The sequence below is a fragment of the Lates calcarifer genome, linkage group LG7_1 (assembly GCF_001640805.2).
Source record: "Lates calcarifer isolate ASB-BC8 linkage group LG7_1, TLL_Latcal_v3, whole genome shotgun sequence".
NCBI lineage: Eukaryota > Metazoa > Chordata > Actinopteri > Centropomidae > Lates > Lates calcarifer.
The window spans coordinates 1272521-1292448 of NC_066839.1; the positions used below are offsets into that span (position 1 = coordinate 1272521).

Below are 19928 nucleotides of genomic sequence, written 5' to 3' on the forward strand. Positions count from 1 at the left end.
TGTTACAGCCACAATCTGAGATAAAGACACTCTGATATATTTTAGCAACAAGGAGAGAGAGAGAGAGAGAGAGGAGGAGCTGAGCCAATGAGAGAGTGCTGACAAGTCTGTCTGAAGTTATCAGCTGAGAGAGAGAGCGAGGAATGGTGTGTGTGTGTGTGTGTGTGGCTACTTTATAATTCCTGCATTAAATCCTTGTTGTATTGCAAAAAAGATTAGCAGGTGAGAAAAGACAGCCACTTCTCTCTCTCTGTGTGTGTGTGTGTGTGTGTCTGGCCTCTTTCACACGATGATTGGGTTTCAGTGTCCACAGCCAGGAGCTGTGGGAACGTCTGACACACACACACACACACACACACTGTCACTCTACTTTTTTCTATTCCTGTGTGTGTGTTTCTCTGCTCTCAGATCTCAGTGGGAACATCCTCCTCCATCACGTTATGATCTGACATCAGTGTGAGACGTGACGGAAATAAAACTTGGACGTTGGAGATGTTCAGCTTCTGAGTCAACTGTCTCAGATCTGAGTCCTCCAGTTTCACAATAACAGTTTGTATGAAGTGTGTGTAGATGAGAGAGGGCTCCTGAAGTATGATACGACTCGTGGACGCTGGAGTCAGGGCTGGGTTACCTGCCAGGCCTCTGTAGATCTGGGTCGGACACAGCCGGTCCTAACGCACCGCTCTGTGCTCAAAGGTCTTAAAACCAGATTGGACAGAGGCCTCCAGATGAGCAGGTTAAAACTAAAACTAAACATACAGCACGGAGACAGCATGCTGACAGGGAAACACTGACTGACGAACAGGAACACACTTCAACACAAACCCACAGCATCTGAAGGAAGAGGTGTTTCTGGCCGGTCGTCACGGAGACAGGCGGCACACACTGCTGTGGAAACATGAAGAGCACATGTTCAGAAAATCAAAGCCTGACTCCTTTCACCTCCACACAGCCGACCAATCACTGACTGAGCGCGTGTAAACGCTGCATCACAGCACCTCAGGTGGAGTAACACCTGTGGGTGTAGCTGCTCAGTTCAAGGTTCAGCTCCTCCACACGGTGGAGTGGAACCAGACTCAGTTTGATGTTGTGGATGAGAGTCCAGTCTGAAGCCTACTGCCTTACATAATGACTGTTTTTTGACTGTAAGAAGTGGCCTCATTCCCATGCACGCCTGTCACACACACACACACACACACACACACGCTGTCTGAACCAGACAGGCGGTATTATCAGGAGAGAAGGACCAGCCCTGCCGAGACTGCACAAATCTTCCATCTCAAATTTGTGTTTGAGTGCACGTGGGCGGTTCTACTGTGTGTGTGTGTGTGTGTGTGTGTGTGTGTGTGTGGCTCCCAGGCTCCGTGGGAAAGCTCCAGCAGCAGAGGAGGAGGAGGAGGAGGAGGAGGACACACCGGTCACCAGTCCAGTCTGCAGCCGCCTCACAGGCCACCTGCCTCGGACTATTTACCGGACACTCACCGCTGGAAAAAACAACTCCCGGAGCTGCGGTGAAAATATTTTACACTCAACATTTCAGGACGTTTTATGACTGACTTTCTTTGTTTGCTGATCTCAGGAACTTTATTTCTTTTTTCTTTTTTTTTTCTTTTTTTGACTTTGTTTTGAGAGGATCATTAATACAAAGAGGAAAAACTTGCTTTGTTTTTCTCAGTTTTCTTTTCTGGAAAAAAAAAAAAACTTCATCAGCTCCTGGATTAAACCAACCTGAAACCATTTCATATTTCCTGTGATTCCTACAATATTAATGCGGGACCTTTAGTCTGTTTTCACCTTCGTATCTCCATCTCTCATCATTTACCCTCTAAAACACATCAGAATACTCTAAATACCTCGTCTCCTCCCGGGGACACACAGCCAGGCCTCCCCGCCGTCCCTGCACCATGAAGCGGCCGTGCGAGGACAGCAGCTCGGCGGAGAGCGACGTGGAGGAGACCATTGATGTGGGCAGTGAGAACACTTATCCAGGGTGAGTGAGCAGGAACATTTGCTTTTATTCTTCATCAGAAATCAAAAATCAAACAAAAAGCTTCAGAGGCTGATGGTGAATGTGTCCACACTGTCAGATATTAAAGAAATGAAAAAGACGCCTTTAACTTCTTACAGTCGTAGAAAAGTCTGCACACGGTCACTCCTGATGTTGATATTTTATCATGGGTGTGAAGGTGATTTCTTTCAGTCGTTAAGTCGTTAAAGACTCAGAGAATTATTGACATTTTTTGCATCGTTATCAAAGTAGTTGCATATTATTCTTCTGACAGTCGATCAGTTATTTCAGCTTCAGCATCCATTCAAACCACTCACACATTCTCACTGTTATTATCATTGCCCAGTGTACTTATTGTTCTTATTGTTCTGCAGCTTATTAAAGCTTCTTACTGCTGCCACTGAAATGTAACTTTAAAAACTCAACATTACAAAGAGATTCAGGTGAAATGAAAAATGCAGGTGAAAGAAAGAAGCTGGGATCTGCTGCTTTTACTTTAGGAAAGTTTAGGGAACAACCTGACAGTGTCTGAAAATTAAAATCCACCTGATGAGAGCTCACCTGTCCATCTGCCGTGGTGTGACTGACCCGCACTCACCTGCTTTTACAGGTAGAATAAAACAAAAGTCCAAATACAGGTCTGGTGTTAAACGATCAGCTCAGTCAGGACAAATAAAACCAATCAATAATAAAACTGTTCTGATATTAGAGATTTTAATATGCTTCTTCTGGTGCATTCACTGCCCTTCAACCTTTAATTATTGACCTCCTACATTTCCCACAATCCCTTTCAGCGACCTCCAGAAAAGGGGCGAAAGTTAAGTATCCAGATGTACTCGATTACTTGACACAACAATACTCCATTACAAGTCAAAGCCCTGCACTGAAAATATTAGAGTAAAAACATGTGATATGTTCTGAGCCTGAAAAGCAGCGACAGCTGTTAAAGACATGGAGAAGAGCTCCCTCTGAAATGTGTGGAAATACTCAGCTACACTCAGTGACACTGGAGGGAGATTTGATGAAAAATGAAGTGACATGGTTTTGGTTTTGTGTATAAATGGATCATTGTGTCCCTGAGCGGACACTGAGGCGTTCACAGCTGATTGTCTGAAACAGTTTCAGCTGCTGAGGAAATCATCTGGACGAATAAAAACCTCATCAGAGACGATTAGAAGCTGCACTAAGTCAACATCAGTGTTTCTGAATAGAATCAATGTCCACATATTTAAAGTCCAAGAACCAAACACACTGATGTTTAACGCGGTTGTTCACAGGAAGACATTTACTTCTCGTTTTGTGATTTCACTCTTTTCTCAGGCACGTGAAGGCCTCCTTTATAAGATGTGGATCTCCGACTACGACCACTCAAGTGATGGCGAGGAAAAAACGCAGAGGGGTAAAGTTCTTTCACATTTTGAAGGAGTGTGGCGGTGTTACGTTTCAGGACTTACACACACGGTTTTGTTTTCCTCGTCAGATCATCGAGAAGAGACGCAGAGACAGAATCAACAACAGCTTGTCTGAGTTACGGAGGCTCGTGCCCACGGCGTTCGAGAAGCAGGTGAGGGTCTGTTTGTTTCTGTAACACTGAAGGTGAACCAGTGAAGTCAGTGTTACAGCCCCGGGCTCTCAGACTGGAACAGATATCCAAACTAAATTCACCATCTGCTGAGTGAAAATGCTCTGATTTATACATGAGGACACACCTGCCCAGGTGCGTCTCATTCCACTGATTAGTCTCCTAATTAGTCAGCAGTCAACCTGTGAGCTGCTTCTTCTACTTCAAAGCTGCATCATTTAGTCTCCTCATGTCACACTGAAAACACAACAAGCTATAAAATAGTTGATGTTACACAGTAACAGAACTGAACTGATTTTTATTAAAGTTGCTTCTCGTGTTTTTAAGAGCTGAGTCTGTAAAATATTTTAAAGAAAAGCTGGACAGACGTGAAGTGCTGATGTAAACACTGCATGTTCCCTCTAACTTGGATTGAACTTTTTGCAGTGTAATGACTGCAGCTGTGTGATCAGGTGCTGCAGGAAATCAACTCAGAGGAAAAGATTTGAGCTCAGAGAAACACCTGCTCACATCAGAGATCAGAGATGAATATGGATATATGAACTGAATGTATTGGACTGCTGGCTCTGATTCCATGTCTGTTATATCAAACCTTTCTTTCCTTTTCCTTTCTGAAAATAACACACAAACCTGTGGATGCTACATTCAGCTAGAGATGTGATAGCAGCTCGACTGAAAACACACTGACACCTCTGATAGGTGATATTTTTCTGACCTTTGTTTCATCAGGGCTCAGCTAAACTGGAGAAGGCAGAAATCCTCCAGATGACTGTGGACCACCTGAAGATGCTGCAGGCCACCGGAGGGAAAGGTGAACACGACACTCTGTCTCCCAGATACTAAAACCAGCCTCTCTGCACACGTATCCTCAGGGCCTGTGTAGTTCTGCTCTGTAACTGAACACACAGAAACTGATGTCTTCTAATTGTCTCTGAGAGAGAGCAGTGTAGATAAAGAACAGCTGATTCACTGTGTCACTGTCACTTCTCTTCCACCAACAAGACATGTTGGTCTCAGCTGATTGTTGTTGTTATGATGCGTTCGAGTGCGACGTGAACATGTCGGTCAGTCAGACAGTCAGTGTCAGAGGGAGGTGGTGAGTCCATGGGAAAGCACAGCAGAAATAAAAGCTCCACTTGACCCTGAACAGCAGTTTGTTTTCATAAAGCAGGCGAGGGTGAGGAGGAGGGAGGAGGAGGAGGAGGAGGAGGAGGGGAGGAGAGGAGGAGGAGGAGGAGGAGGGGAGGAGGAGGAGGAGGAGGAGGAGGAGGAGGAGGGGAGGAGAGGAGGAGGAGGAGGAGGAGGAGGAGGGAGAGGGAGGAGGGGAGGAGAGGAGGAGGAGGAGGAGGAGGGGAGGGGAGGAGGAGGAGGGAGGAGGGGAGGAGGAGGGGAGGAGAGGAGGAGGAGGAGAGGAGGAGGGGAGGAGGAGGAGGAGGGGAGGAGAGGAGGGGAAGAAGAGAGGGAGGAGGGGAGGAGGAGGAGGAGGAGGGAGGAGGAGGAGGGGAGGAGAGGAGGGGAGGAGGGGAGGAGAGGAGGGGAAGAAGAGGGGAGGAGGGGAAGAGGAGGAGGAGGAGGCGTTCACAGTCCGTCTGTCAGGGTCACACATTCAGAAAACATCTAGAACATGTCAACACTCAGTGACTCAACACAGACACACACAGCTACACTAATGTTAAAGGTGAACGATGAGTCTACTGTCACTTTAAGAAACGATCTGAGAAGCAAACAAAAACCTGTTCATTTAACTAAAGAAGGACGTGACGTTATTATTAAACCTGTCCTGTACCTTGTTCAGTCGTGTTAATGTGACTACATGTTACATATGTAAGAGGTGTAATGATGCAGCTGCACAGGTTTAACTGTTTCTACTTAAAGGTGCAGTACGTAAGTTTTTTAACGTAGCCGACGTTAGCGTGAACATGTGTTCTGTCTGTAGGTTACTTTGACGCCCACGCTCTGGCCCTGGACTTCCTGTCTCTGGGTTTCAGGGAGTGTGTGACCGAGGTTTCCCGCTACCTGAGCGCCGTGGAGGGCCTGGACTCCAGCGACCCCCTGCGCTCCCGCCTCCTCTCCCACCTCACCTCCTGCGCCTCGCAACGCGACGCTGCCGCCCTGACGGCCGCCTCCCATTCTCCTCACCACCACCACCACCACCAGCAGCCTCACCCTTTACCTCACCCCTTCCACCCTCACCACTGGGCCGCTGCAGCCGCTGCAGTCGCCACCGCCGCCGCGTTTCGACATCTACCAGCCGCCGCCGCCACGCCGTACGGACTGAGCGGGCTTCCTGTTTCTCCAGATGCTGGAGGAGGTGGAGCCCCCCAAAGGCTGGCCGAGCTATCGCAGCGCAGCGTGGCCTCCTCTTACTCCTCCCACGCAGACTCCACCTCCTCCTCTTCTCCTTCCTCCTCCTCCTCCTCTTCTTCGTCTCTCGTGCTCCCCTGCGCCCCCACCCCTCTCTCCGCCTCCCTCCTCTCCCTCTCGGCTTCGTTTCCCATCACCCTCCACGGAGGTTTCCCCGTCCTCCCTCCCTCCTCCTTCACCTCCACCACCAGCCCACCCATCTCCTCCTCCTCCTCCTCTTCCTCCCAGACTCCTCAGGGCAGCAGCAGTAAACCCTACAGACCGTGGGGAACCGAGGTCGGAGCTTTCTGACTGACGAGGCTGCTGACTAACCTCTGACCCACTGACTGCTTTAACAGCCTGGAAAACACTTTAATCTCCAGCCAACAAAAATACTCACAAGTTTTACTGACTGGTTTTAACTCTCGACTCGTTCAGATCGTTAACCTCTGACTGTTTTCACCTGCTGATTTTAAAACGTGACGGGTTGTTCTGAAGGAACGTGTGGTTTATTTTGTCGTCTTTCTCCTTTTATTCAGATTTACTGTTTTAACATGTTCAACTGTTTTTGTTTTGTTCCCATTTAAAATTTTCTTCACTTGGACAAAATTAGTAAAACCTGTACAAACGCCATATTTATTAGAGTTTAACTTTGAGAAGTCTGGTGATATTCTACACACTGTCTCCTGTTTGATAAAAACTACAGCAAAAAAAACTGAGACAAAAAGGAAAATGTAGAATAACAGCATTTTATCCTTTAAAAACTGTTGAAGCAAAGGCTCTGAGATCCACTGACGAACAGGAAGAGGACTAACATAAGAAGAGTAACAGTGATTCTGATCTGACTGAACTTCCTCCTGTGGTTTTACATGTGAGACTCACTGAGTTTCCCTCTGTGACTCCCTGCGTGCCTTTCTACCAATAAAGATGAAGTAACAACACTGCTGCTGTAATGAAAAGTGCTGTTGTGATGATGTTGTCATTTGTGTTTCAGTGCCTAAAATGTAAATGATGACAGAGCTTTAACTACAGAGCCCAGGAGGGAACATGAAGGGAAAAACCTCCGAACCGTGTGTTTTACCTCCTTAAAGGAGCAGTGCAACATTTTGGGGAATAAAGTTATTTGCTTTCTTGCAGAGAGTTAGATGAGAAGGTCGATATCACTTTTATATCTGTGCACAGTGTGGGATTAAACAGATATTCAACTTCTCTTTTTACCTTTAGAAAATGACAACTGGACAAACTCCATCTGCCGAGGAAGGTCATGTTATCTGACTGAAAGCACCAGAACATGGTGTTTCTCAATGTGAGAAAATAAAACGTAAAGTATCAGACTGCATTCCCAACACACACACACACACACACACACACACACACCACTCCCTCTGCCCTCCCCTTCATCTCTCAGTTGATTTACACACTGAAATCACTGTTGCACCTGTTAAATCCTCCCAGAGAAGAAAACCGCCTCACTTCCAGCTGAATGGAGGATTAGAGGCTGACAGGTCTGGGAACAGGTTCTGGGATCAGGTCTGGGAACAGCCCCCGTAGGCCGTAAATCCGCCCCCGGTCAGCGACACGGTTCTCACGCCGGACACGGCTTTGAAGTGACCGGTGGTAAAGTGGGTGACATGAGACGCTCAGAGCTTTACATACAGAGAGACAGGAACCGGATAAAGCAACAAGACCTCCACTGTGTTTCTGTTTGACCACCGGCTGTTTCACACAATACCACACTGTTAATGCACCAAACAGTACAGAGGCTGTTTGTATAAACCAAACACACAGACCAGGGCTCCAGTTAAAACACTGAATAATTAGAAAAATGTATCAGCTCTAATTTTCAAGCTGAGACATGACAGTGTTGTACGTTCATGCTGCAGCTGCAGAATCAGTCACAGCTGACTTTGTTTTCCCTGGAGACTTGTAACAGAATAGACAGTGACAGTGAGGCTGAGGGAACCGACTCGTAAAGTATCCACAGGTGGATCGTTAGTGATTTAACCAGAGTCTGTCACTGCAACAGACAGACAGACAGACAGTCAGACAGACAGACAGACAGTTTCTTTCTCATCTTTAGTTTTTTATAGAACAGAAGCAGCCTGTGCACAGGTCTTCAGTCTGTGAGCCCTGATGAGTCACTGAGCAACATAACACAGAAGCAGGATACTGTGGATATCATGTGTCTGACACTGAGTCTCCTCCTAAAGGTGACATGATGGAGAACATCTTGCTCGGACTTAAAATCTCAATCCAGTAGCCGTCAGGGTCCTGAATGAAGGCCAGGTCCTTCATTTTACCTGTGAGGAGGAAAAACACACAAACACTTATTCAGTGGAGACTAAACCGAACCTGAGGTCTGAACCCTGAGTGGGTCTGTGTCAGCTCTGATCTGTTACCATGGTTCATACACATGAACAGACGTCCAGTGAGCTCAGAGCGCCACCTCCTGGTGGAAACTCAAATGTTATGGAGACAGGGTTCCTCCACCTCTGTCACACAGGAGCTCACCTGAGTTTGGTTTCTTGACGAACGTCGCTCCTCGCTCCTCAAATAATTTGCAGGCAGCGTTAATATCAGGAACAGCAATGCCAATATGACCTGCAACAAGACGACAGACGTCATCTGTCCATTATAATCAGCAACAATAAGAAACTTCTACATCATCAGAGAAAAGTGAAACCAGCTTCTCACCAAATCCTTGTGGTTGGTTGTTTCCGTTGTGATACGACAGATTTTCATCTGACTCTGAGCCCCAGTTACTGACAGAGAGACAACGTCCATCCACTCAGACATTTATTAGAGATGAAATGATAAACTGATGGTGTACAGTGGCCGTCATACGTACTGTGTGAGCTCTATGGTGGCTCGGCGAGAGAAAGTCCACGCCGTCCTCTCTTTGACGTCGGCTGGGATGTCCGTCTTGTCCTCGTAACCCAGGAAGTAGAGGGTGAAACGCATCGAAGGGAAGTCGATTTTCTGCAACAACCTGGAAAACAGCAGAGGTCAGTGGGTTAGAGGGAATCAACATGTCTGACTCCCACCTGGTCCCTGTGAGCTCTGAGGTCCATCCAGAGTCACAGGGACAGTTTCTGAAAAGACAAACTGCTGCTGAACAGTTTTTAACATGTCTTTCTTCAAAGCTCTGAGGGCAACGAAGGAAATTCCACCCACTGTGTTTGAAATCACAAGGACAGAAAACTCAAAACCTGAGCACCAAAACCAAAACTCTCTGTGTGGGTGGATACTGCCGGAGTGAGGAGGGACACAAGGGTGTAACTGAGGAGAACTGATCCTTTGATACTGGATCGTCTGAGTGGTTCAGACTGAGGACTCACGTCATGCCCAGGATTCGAGTGTAGAAGTCCAGAGATCTTGCCGGATCTTTGACCCTCAGCATCGTCTGTTGCATCATGTAGTCCTGCAGAGACCAGAGACCAAGAAAACAGAAACATTCAACACTCAGCCATGTTTTTAGGAGCAAACAGCAACAACACAGGACAGAAAAGTGTCTGTGTCCCTCTGGATAAATCTCTGTGGTCTGTGGATCATCCAGAGACCTGGACGCTGTTCCTGGAAAGACGAGTTATTCAAACATAATCGGAGCTTTCAGAGCCTGGAATGAAATCCCTCTCAGCTCCACTGCACTGAGGCAGGAGCAGAAAGTTTAGAGGTGGATACTTTGAATTCTTGTCACATGAAACAGAAACCTTCTGCTAAAAAAAGCTGTCTTTAAACTGTATGTTATAGCTGAGACTGTATGAGTTTAAATCCTGCTCAGACTCAGAGTGGAGGCTTCCGCAGCTCTACATACATAAAGTACGTCTGAGTGAGTGTAGCCCACAGGTATCTGCACGTCTGAAGTCACAGCCAACAGGTTTGACTACATTACAGCCGCCACAGTCTGAGCTGTTACATTTAAAACACATCTGAGTAAATAGGTCACTTCCAGTAAAGATGAAGTCAACGGTCACCTTGGTGATGGGAGCTCCCTCTTTGCAGGCATCAGACACGGCCTCGTCCGACAGCCCTCCGCCCGCCATGGCTCCCAGATCTCACACTCAGGTCCCTCCACTCACTCCCTTCTCCTGCTCTGTGCTGCCTTCAAGTGCTGCTCGTAAGATCGTGTGTCACTCATGAAAAAAAAATGTACTCAGTTCTTATGAAGATGTTAGCAGGTCCTTATAACATGAAACTTTTTAAAGAAGGTTGAATTCTAACAAGATAAAATGATGTCTTGATTTTATATTAGAATGGATTCATTTAGCATGAAGGTATGTCGTTATAGCATGAAAAGGACCCTGTTAATATATGAAGCACGTTTCCAAACGTCAGCAGTGAGAGGGAATGTAACTATCCCTCTGTAACTGAGGGTAAATGAACCTTTCAACACTAACACGTCTCTTGATGGAGTTTTCCTTCCTTGGAGTTTGACACCTCTTCTCTGCAGCTCAGGTTTTGCAGAAAAATCTGATTTTCTGGGTTTAGATATTTCAGACAGACCATGAACACAGCAGGATTTTTTTTACCCCAGCCTGCTGCCCTCAGGTGCAGTTTGAACTCTTGTGAAAGAAACACCCACAGCACAGACCAGAAACCCAGCCGAGCAGCGAACAGCACTGATAAAGTCGGAGCTGAATTCCCCTGAACGAGCTGCCACCAGCAGCTCAGACATTTCACCTGCTCTGCAGAGCGTGGAGGAAATAATCAGCACGAAATCACAACACACTCTATCAGTTCTGCTTCTTTACAAAGTGATGTGAAATAAAACCATCAAGATAAAGGAAGTGTGGGGGGGGGGGCTGGAGGAAGAGAAATGCAGCGAAGGCTGAAGCTGCAGGTCTGAACAGGTCACAGTGAGACTGGAGGACAGGTGAAGCTGCAGACTGACATTAACACACCCTGATTCTGATTCTGGATCAGGGTTTAAACTCTTCACTCGTCTCGCTCACACACTCACAGCAACCACACGTATCACACACACATGAAGTCCTGTATGTGCTGAGATAAACACACTGTGTTCATTCCCTGCTACATCATGTGAGCTAAAGCTGCTGTGCTTTTTATTTCATTATTGTAATGACGTTTTCTTTGTGGAAAAACAAGAAAATGGCAAAATAATCTGTTCAACTTTTTTATGGAAAGTGTAAAAAGATAAAACTAAAAAATCCATTTTTAAAAAATCTCATAAAAATAAAAATATGGACATGCCTCTGGCCTCAACCATCAATAAAAAATAGCTGTAGCTAAATTAACTCAGTTTAAAAATAATAATAAAAAATAATTATATATATATATATATATATTTAAGAAAAGTTTTTCAGTTGAAGAAAACAGTTTTAGAATCATATCTGTGCAGACTAGCATCATAAATCCTTCAGCTACAGAGCAAAACAAGAGGATTATCTACTGCACTTCAATGCAACCTTTATTCTTTTAAGAAAAATGAAGAACACTCCCAGAAGTTATCAACTAAACAATAATTACATTTTTTATATGTACAAATTCAGTGAAAACTAAATCAGTCGCTCAAATCCTCCAGTGACTTCTCACCTTTCAAACTTTTGAAATTCTAAAATTTGACTGTTTGCTGTGCATCAGTGTGAACCAGTTCCAAAGTTTCAGGTGTTTGTTCCTGGTTTGTAGAAGAGGAATGAGGCGGAAATAAACAGAGGAGTGAAGGAGACGTGTCTCTCGGTCGGCGGCGTCATCTCCTGCGGCTCTCCAGCAGCAGAACCACCAGGCGGCTCTTGAGCGAGGGCAGTTTGCTGCTGTAGTTCTGCTGCAGGACGGACGTCAGTTTGCAGCGGAGGCTCCGCAGGCTCGGCAGCGAGCCGCAGTCCGGCACGTTCAGCAGCGTGTGGAAGAACTCCAGCCACAAGTCGCTGTGGGGGTTCCTGTGGGACAGAGGCGGGAGAGACAGAGGATTTATCCAGGCACCAGACCCATGTCCCTCCCACTAACAAGTTAGCAGAGGAGATAAGATGTTCAGACCAGGTTATGTCTTCAGAGCGATGTCTCAGTGTAAATAAACCTCCGTGCTCTCTGCTGAACAAACTATGGGACGTGTTTCTAATTACTCTCTAACATATCGTTCAGTTCTTGTTGCTAATCCTCTGATGAGCTGTATCTGCAGTAAGCTAACACTGGCTAACAGTTCATCATGGGAGGAGTTACCTTCTAAACACAGCGTTTGTCTTCCACACACCACCTTCATTTGTGACTCGCATGTACGTCCCAAACAGCATACAGAACACAGTCCCTGCTATTCCAAAGTAGTCCGTCTGAAAACACACGAGGGAAAGACACACATTTAACATGTTTCCTGACGTCAGCTGCAACAACACCTCACGTCCATCTGTACCTGATAGTTCCAGGGTTTCCCACTGAGCATCTCTGTACACTGGAAGCCCGACGTCAAACACTTGGCGGTGAAAGCAGTGCCTCCTGGGAAGAGCTCCATGTCGATGCTCTGTCCCAGGTCGATGAGGACGAGGCCGTGGTCCACGTTCTCCGAATCAAAACACTTGTTCTCCAAGAACCTGAAACATGGAACCAGCCACTTCTTTAAAACAAGTTCATCAAATCGAATTGGTTCAGGCTGTAACAAACCATCTGGAGTTAAAGGTGGACTTTCACAGGGACAGGTAAGTCGTAGAAAGGTAATAAATGGTTATTGTTATCAGCGGTTACCTCTCTCCGAGCAGGAAGTTGTCAGGTTTGATGTCGGCGTGGATGATGTGGATGTCGTGCAGCTGCTCCACCATGTGCAGGATACAGACGGTGAAGTACATGACCAGAGGCTGAGGCATCACCTTATCGCTCAGGGTTTTATACATGTTCACCGCGTTCTGAAAGAAGAGTCACAGTTTGAGGACATGAAGGAAAAGACAGCGTTTGTGTTCAGCTGATGAAGCAGGGATGTGTTCGCACCAGCAGAGTGCCGTGGCCGTGAAGCTCCCCGAGCATCACGCTGCCGTTGTGGAAGAGGTGAGCTGAGCGGATGCTGCTGTAGAGGTGACGGACGCTGGGCTGCAGCCGAGCGTCCAGCTGAGTGTTGATGTAAAACTCCCAGGGACAGGCTGGTTTCTGAACCTGAGTTCACGAGAAGCCACGGAGAAGAAACAGCAAGAATCAGTGTTGGAACCAGACACTTTACTTCTGTTACCGGCTGCTGTCAAGTGTCTTTATCTCCCAGCTCACCTTTAAAACCATCCTCTCAGAGGTCATGGGGTCAGTAGCCTGGTAGACCGTTGCAAAAGCTCCTTTACCGAGGATGCTGTCGACTCGCAGCGACGCCTTTCCTAAGAGGAGGAGGAACACACTCAGTTTAACACACGAGGTGGTGACTTCACTCATGGTACAGACGACACAGGTGTGATACAACATGTTAATCAGTGACACTGACACGTTGGTGGGTGTATTTTTAACAGAGCCAGACTAACTGTTCCCCTCTGCTGGACTAACGTCCAGAACTACTGAGCAGACAGGAGAGTCGCATCAATGTTTCCCAAAGCTTTTCCTTTAAGAAATAATACTGATGTTGCTCTTTTCCCTCACCCATGCTGATGGTCATCTTTGGGGTGATGCTGGGTACGTTGCACGGCCAGGTGATGCAGCGGGGGTGAGAGGTGAGAGGCGGGGTGAGTGCTGACAGCAGATCAGAGATCAGTTCATTATCCCAGGGATCTGGCACCAGCTGGACCGCTCCTGTCCTCGCTGTTGTGTTCATGGACATGTCAGCGCTGGACGTCGGCCCTCTGTCTGGACTCATCATGGGTTCATCCCTGGCGCTGAACTGTGGCAGCTGCATCGGGCTCATGGGCACGTCGGCACAGAGCTGTGGCTGATCTGGACTCATGGGAACATCCAGGGTCTTGTTGGCAACGGCGTTCGCGGTCTTGGGTCGACAGGGACTCAGGAAGGCGTCCAGGTCTGGCTCCACTGAGACCTCAGGGCTTCTGATTTCAAGCCAGTTCGGTTTGAGAGCGCAGTCTGGACTCATGGGAACATCCGGGGTCTTGTTGGGAAGACGCAGGAAGGCGTCCAGATCTGGCTCGGCTCTGACCTCGGGGCTTTTGATGTCCAGCCAGTCTGATCTGAGAGCGCACTCTGGACTCATGGGAACATCAGACGCTGGGTTCTGGGCTGGTTCTGGACTGGCGGGTCTGTCTACATCTTCCATGATTTTAAAGGTTTGGCTTTTGGGTCTGACTGAACTCTCAGGTCTGTGTGAGATCAGAGAGGCTTGTCTGGACGGCTGCTCCGGGCTCGTGTACACCTCCCAGCCAGGGCCTGCGCTCCTGTGGACGGAGGAGTCGGTCGGACAGAGCGTCTGGTCTCTGAAGGAGAGCACAGCCGGAGGAGGGGGCTGCACCATGGTGATGGAGGAGGTGGTCAGGCAGTGCTGACCAGCGGCGAGCCCTTCACCCACGATGGTGCCCTGTCTCGCAGAGGAAGGGACGAGCTGACTGACGGCTGTTTCAGAGAGCTTCTCCTCTGACGGACTCTGCTCAATGATGGGGCTGAGGGAGGAGCAGAGCACAGAGGCTTTCATGAGTTTAGAGCATCGGACTCTACACTAAGAATTATTTTCACCATCACCACCTGCACAATCACATTTAAAGTAGTTTAACTTCCTGGTTTTAAGGACAGTGGACCCTGACTCCCTGAGAGCCGAGCACGGACAGATTTGGTTACCTGAGTTTTTTGGGCTGACGTCTGATAAAAGCATCGTCATCAGCATCACCGCCATCACAGTTGTTCTCTGGAGGGAGGAGAAATAAATGACTGTGAATAGATCATCCATGTAGAGAAGGACTTCAGACTCAGAGCACGTCTCTGTTAATATTCTGCTGTGAGAGCGGAGTCGTTTTAGGTCCAGGTACCTTGGTCCTGGTAAAAGTTTCCGTTGAAAGGAGTTTTGTGTGTGAACGGGGTGGAGACAAACTGGGCCAACATGGCGAAGTCTGTGGTGCTGTTGGGACAAGCAGCCAGAGAGTTGAGGGAGTTGTAGCGAGCTCCCCACATGGTGCTCTCATCAGGCATCAGATCCGGAGGAGTCTCCTGATGAGTGAACACAGAGGAGAGAATAACAATCTCTCCTCACACGTCAACCAAACACTAAACAAGTCTGTTTTGTCAACACTCACATTAGGTCTGTCAGGCTTAGACACTGGGATTTCAACCAGAGCTCTGATTGGTTTAGACTTCTCCACTGCAGCGGGAGCAGCAGCACTGACCAGGAAGACAGGGACAAAGTAACATGAACACCATCCATGTCAATGTTCATTTATCTGTTCACTTCATCATATGATCACTGAAACGTACATGAGAAGTCAGACTAAATATTTCTATATGACTGTGTTGGACAGGAGGTCACTTCAGTGGATGTTACATTGAACCTGAGAGTTAGAAAACCTTTAGTTTATAGTCATACAGTTCATACTGTGTCCTGGAGTTACAGTTACCTGCCGTTTTCTTTGTCGTTGTCGTCCTGGAAGATGGTGAACGGAGCTGTTGTTGGAGGATTTGTGAACGAGGAGGCGCCTCCTGCAGATCATTGACAGACAGAAAAATGATGTTCATTATCAGAATAAAGCAGCACAACTTAAAGAGACCTCAGGCTTTACTTTAATGTGCAGTTAGTTTCATTTTGCCTCCGTTTGGAAAATGAAAATATTCTTAGCACTTAAACAGTTTCATCACTGAGTCACAAAGTTCATTTTAGGCTCTGGTGACCAATGAGAGCAGGTCACATTAGATGTAATAAATGTTTACCATTTATCTGGTGTCCAGCTTCAAACTCCCTCTCAGCCGTGTGGAGCGCTGACGTGCTGCTGAACGGATCCTCTAAGAGAGTCGGAGCCTGGAACATGTCCATGATAACGTCTGGATGACACCAAACCAGATTCAATGTTATTCACTGACACACAGTTTCAAGTGCAGCAGAGTTTGGTGCACTTCCACTGTAAACAGGACTCTGATGAACTGTAGGACACACTGACGTCTCAGTGTTATGATGCAGGTTTTTCTCTTTATTTGTCCATTAGATTATTTTTCTCATTTTCATCAGACAGATCTTTCACAGATATTTAACCTGTGTTCATCAGAAGCGAGGAGGGGGTTGTGCTCACCCAGTGCTTCCCGTGTGTTGACCGTGGGTGACGGCAGCACCCTTGATGGTGTGGCCTGAACATAGCCCAGTGAATTGTTAGGAGTGATGTGAGACAGGTTAACAGTGCCCCCCTGTGACACTAAGAGAGACACACAAAGAGAGGGTTTGACGCACACACAAGCAGCTACGATTCGAGGGCTTACTTTTGATCAACTAGTTAACTTACCATTGAGTTTCTCCTCAGGCTCTGCTAACTGACTGACATCCCTGAGGAAACAGACACAGTTATTACACAGCAAACACACAAACACAAACACATCAACACTCATCAGTGGCTACTCACTGATGTGTGGTGCTGTGCTCCTGGGGTCGACCGTCCTGACAGAAAACATCCGTGTTGACAGCAGAGGCACAGGCAGGTCTGTGGAGCGATGACAGGTTCATCGGCTCAAAGCTCACAGGCTGCTGAACTGACCGAGGCTGAACCGCCTGGACGAGAGACGCTGGGTCTGCGGACACTGGGGTCGCTGCTGAGATTGGTAAATGACCAGCCAGGACAGAGGGATGATGGGATACCTCTGAGCTCAGAGTGTTCCTGTCATCAGGCCTGGTGTGGTTCTGCAGAGGAGGAGGAGGAGGTTCAGGGACGGCCGTGGCCTCTTGGATGAACGCTGGCTCGGTGTGTAATCTCAAGCCAAGAGAGCGTCTGCTGCTCAGACGGTTTGAGGGCCGAGGGCGCCCAAAGGGCTGCTGGGTAGGATCAGGGTTCAGACTGGCGGCTGTTTCTACAGCAGGCAGCTGTAACAAAGAAAATAAAGGTTTCATTCAAGTTCTCCTGCTTTCACATTGTTAAACAACTGAAACCGAACACAGACACATTGTGTTGCTTTTAAAGCCCAGTTTAAAAAATATCAGAGTTTTCCTTTGAGATGAAGTTGGCTGGTGTTTGGTGTATACCCTGACAGTAGTGACACACAGCCTGTCATTAAGTGTATTGTGATTTATTCATCTTCAGTCTCACTCTCTGTGATGCTGGTTGGCTGGTTAAACCTCCACGAGCTTCCAGACTGTGGTGAGCCTCCTCCAGCATGGATTTAATGCGCTGGATGCCCTCCTCCTGCTCCCTCAGCAACTTCTCCACTTTAAAAGAAAACAGATGTTAAAAGTTAACAACACACTAAATAATACACATGTTTGGGATTTGTTTTGAGCATTAATTATCTCACATTATAAACAGCTGACTTACGGTTTTCACTGTCCATCTTTTCCTGCGTCTCCCGGAGCTTACGGAAGTATTTCTCTGCTCTGACCTCCTCAAAGCAGAACTCCGATCCTTCACAGACGAGTTCGTCCGTCATGTACTCCGACACAGTCTGGACGCTGGAGCTTTGACCAGAGCGAATCGCCCCTGAAGTCTCAGAGCGGGACACTCTGTGGAGGGGACGACAGAGGAGATAATGTCACATCTAGTTTTGATTTTCATTTCAAGAGAGAGGTGGAGGTCCTGCCAAAAACCACCAAGTGCTTAAACCCATCTGACAGGAAACAAACTGGAAACAACACTGGTGTTTACTCACATTATGGCTGTTTGAACTGCAGGTGGTTTGGACAGACAATCCACAGAGGTCTGTAACAGAAGACCAAGAGTATCAGTGGGTTTGAAAAGCCAAAACAGAGTGTCTAAACAATTGTTTACTTACACTTACACTTACGCACACGCGCACACACACACACACACACACACACACACACACACACACACACCTTGCTCTGACTGGCTGGCTCTCTGTGGGATGACATCTGATTGGTTAAATGGGAGTTCTGCAACGGATTTCGACCTCCTGCTTTACAAAGACAGTCAGAGTTAGCTACACTGAACATTTTAAAGAACCTAATTGAATATTTTTCATTAATCAAACACACTCTCACCTGATCCTGGTGCCTGGCTTCTGGTTCTTGTTTGAAACTGCCTGCAGAACAATTTTCATTTTTATTTATTTATTTTTTAGCACATCAAAGTTATAATTGTGCATGCTGGTGAGATGTTATTCTACAGCGTTCAGTGCACACTCAGACTATCTAACACCTAGTCAGCAGTAAGTGTGAGATAAGACAGGAAGGTCCAGATAAACCTTGATTAAACACTAACAGTCAATTATACTGGTACAGAGAGCACCAGTGTGGCAGTGTGGTTGTATTAATGGCATGAAAACGGACAAGTTTCAAAGATATCACATGCTCTGTGCTCCTGGTAAATGATCTGAAAACCAGCCACACCTGGGCCTCAAGCTGCATCTCTGTCTGTGCTGTTACCTGTATTCATGGAGAACAGTGTCTGCTGGCTGGGCTTGGTTCTCCACGGCTTTCTGGTACACAGCGTCAGCCTGATCATTCATGCCTCTCTGTTCAAACTGCTGTGCCCAGGCCACATAAAGCGCAGCAGTCCTGGTGCCGATGCCCCGACTGAAGACGTGACTGTACATCGCTATGGGGTCGGAGTAATAACTCGCCTGTCAGACAGTTTTGAATGAAGAAATGCTTGTGTAAGGTTTTAGCAGTAGGAATAACAAACCAGCTGTGGTTGTATGATTCATGCCTGACTGTGATATTTTAATCAGACTTACACATTTGATGCAGTAGTTCACATATCTGATGTCATTTGCGTATCGCTCGACGTTCAAAAACCTCTGCACGAGACTGTCGAACACCACTGACATCCCGCTGCTGCTGTCTGCAGGTAATCTTTGCTCCAGATACTCCACAAACCTGCCGACACACGACAAAGTCTTCACTCGGTCCTCTCTAAGCTGTCAGCCATGCACATGCAGTACGTTGCAGTAACATTAAGAGAGCGTTTCTTAAAACATGTCAACCAACACCAACAGTCAAAAAATAACGCTACTCACTTGTCCCATGGATCCAGAGGGTCGTCTCCCGTGTAGGAGCTCAAACTGCTTTCAAAACACCTGCGAAGGTAAACGTGGGTAAATTTAGGGAAGGTAGCATCACGTCTAACAGCTTCATCTTTTAAAAAAATAAGTTACAAAACAAGCTAACCGCTAACGACAAGCTAACACTGGGTGACGTTAATGATCAGCGTTGACTTACTGTAAATATGTGGCGACATCCATTTCGCTTTAAGTTTAAAAAAGTCCTTTGTAATCACAAATAGCGAGTTAAGTCCTGTTCATCTGTTTGACTAGGAGTTTGGTTAACTTTACAAATTTCAGCAGATCACTTGCATCCTTAGCTTTCTTTCTCTCCGACGAGCTGCTGCTGTTGTTCCAACAACTTTTGAAATTTCGCGCTCAGCCAATAGCAACGCGGTGTGTCTGTAAGCCACGCCCCTATTGTGTGACGTAAATTCCGGGGTAAAAACACACAAAATAAGAAATAAAAATAAAATGCATGTACAATTCATTATAATCTACAATGATATTCTATAAAACACAGAAAGGAAAACTGTCACCGGAGAAAGTTTGGACAGTTTGCTCGAAAATTTCCCGTAACAATTATCCTATTAAATTTTCTGCCAGCTAATCGACTAAAACAAAACCGTACAAGAAAAGGCACAATCAATGCATGAAACACAAATAAATTACAATGTCACAATAAAAGTACCATAAAATGACAAACACCAAATTCATAATGTTCAGTCATGAGTGCTACATATACATGTAAGAACCGAAGTACAGGCTTGAACATAATTTCCCAGAATTAATATGGCACTATAATTAACACTGTAAAACAAACAAATAAAAACACAAATGTCAAAAATAAGTGAATTAATAATTAACAATTCTTATTTAGACCATTCATCCATGTGTAATATGTGGTATGATCTTTAATTATTTGCATCCATGTATCAAATCAAACAT

The 19928-nt window shown here is 46.5% G+C and overlaps 3 protein-coding genes across 4 annotated transcripts; 1 reads left to right on the forward strand and 2 right to left on the reverse strand.

The window, feature by feature from the left end:
• Positions 1-446: 446 nt before the first annotated feature.
• hey2 (hes-related family bHLH transcription factor with YRPW motif 2) lies at positions 447-6874 on the forward strand. The gene is made up of 5 exons (XM_018674628.2): positions 447-1990; positions 3329-3407; positions 3489-3572; positions 4320-4401; positions 5527-6874. The coding sequence occupies exons 1-5, from the start codon at positions 1905-1907 to the stop codon at positions 6243-6245; spliced, it is 1050 nt and encodes a 349-aa protein (XP_018530144.1). The 5' UTR covers positions 447-1904; the 3' UTR covers positions 6246-6874.
• Positions 6875-7995: 1121 nt separating this feature from the next.
• Positions 7996-10065, reverse strand: LOC108882219 (lactoylglutathione lyase). The gene is made up of 6 exons (XM_018674583.2): positions 9908-10065; positions 9272-9354; positions 8782-8922; positions 8628-8695; positions 8445-8534; positions 7996-8233 (listed from the first exon to the last, which is right to left on the reverse strand). The coding sequence occupies exons 1-6, from the start codon at positions 9974-9976 to the stop codon at positions 8112-8114; spliced, it is 573 nt and encodes a 190-aa protein (XP_018530099.1). The 5' UTR covers positions 9977-10065; the 3' UTR covers positions 7996-8111.
• Positions 10066-11335: 1270 nt separating this feature from the next.
• On the reverse strand, positions 11336-19358 carry bub1 (BUB1 mitotic checkpoint serine/threonine kinase). 2 transcript variants are annotated; one of them, XM_018674630.2, is made up of 24 exons: positions 19159-19358; positions 18957-19016; positions 18675-18816; positions 18364-18560; positions 17980-18020; positions 17815-17891; positions 17628-17677; positions 17297-17481; positions 17072-17190; positions 16394-16848; positions 16277-16317; positions 16070-16189; positions 15714-15824; positions 15404-15485; positions 15086-15170; positions 14822-14999; positions 14634-14700; positions 13494-14458; positions 13137-13237; positions 12867-13028; positions 12627-12784; positions 12298-12475; positions 12111-12217; positions 11336-11830 (listed from the first exon to the last, which is right to left on the reverse strand). In XM_018674630.2, exons 1-24 carry the CDS (start codon positions 19179-19181, stop codon positions 11641-11643), a joined length of 3894 nt encoding a protein of 1297 aa, XP_018530146.1. In that variant the 5' UTR covers positions 19182-19358; the 3' UTR covers positions 11336-11640. The 2 variants fall into 2 exon arrangements, with proteins under 2 accessions (XP_018530146.1, XP_018530145.1); XM_018674629.2 differs by having other exon boundaries at positions 17815-17894.
• Positions 19359-19928: the final 570 nt, after the last annotated feature.

What these genes read in the sequence shown, in the direction of transcription:
- bub1 (XM_018674629.2), bottom strand. Translation starts at nt 19,181, where the DNA reads ATGGATGTCGCCACATATTTACA. An exon ending in AAACTTTTACCAGGACCAAG is followed by an intron (nt 14,701 to 14,821) that starts GTACCTGGACCT and finishes TCCTCCCTCCAG; the next exon opens with AGAACAACTGTGATGGCGGT. An exon ending in GGAAACCCTGGAACTATCAG is followed by an intron (nt 12,218 to 12,297) that starts GTACAGATGGAC and finishes GTGTGTTTTCAG; the next exon opens with ACGGACTACTTTGGAATAGC.
- LOC108882219 (XM_018674583.2), bottom strand. Translation starts at nt 9,976, where the DNA reads ATGGCGGGCGGAGGGCTGTCGGACGAGGCCGTGTCTGATGCCTGCAAA. An exon ending in AGGGAGCTCCCATCACCAAG is followed by an intron (nt 9,355 to 9,907) that starts GTGACCGTTGAC and finishes TGGTCTCTGCAG; the next exon opens with GACTACATGATGCAACAGAC. An exon ending in CGTCAAGAAACCAAACTCAG is followed by an intron (nt 8,234 to 8,444) that starts GTGAGCTCCTGT and finishes TCCTCCTCACAG; the next exon opens with GTAAAATGAAGGACCTGGCC.
- hey2 (XM_018674628.2), top strand. Translation starts at nt 1,905, where the DNA reads ATGAAGCGGCCGTGCGAGGACAGCAGCTCGGCGGAGAGCGACGTGGAG. An exon ending in CGAGGAAAAAACGCAGAGGG is followed by an intron (nt 3,408 to 3,488) that starts GTAAAGTTCTTT and finishes TTTCCTCGTCAG; the next exon opens with ATCATCGAGAAGAGACGCAG. An exon ending in CCACGGCGTTCGAGAAGCAG is followed by an intron (nt 3,573 to 4,319) that starts GTGAGGGTCTGT and finishes TTGTTTCATCAG; the next exon opens with GGCTCAGCTAAACTGGAGAA.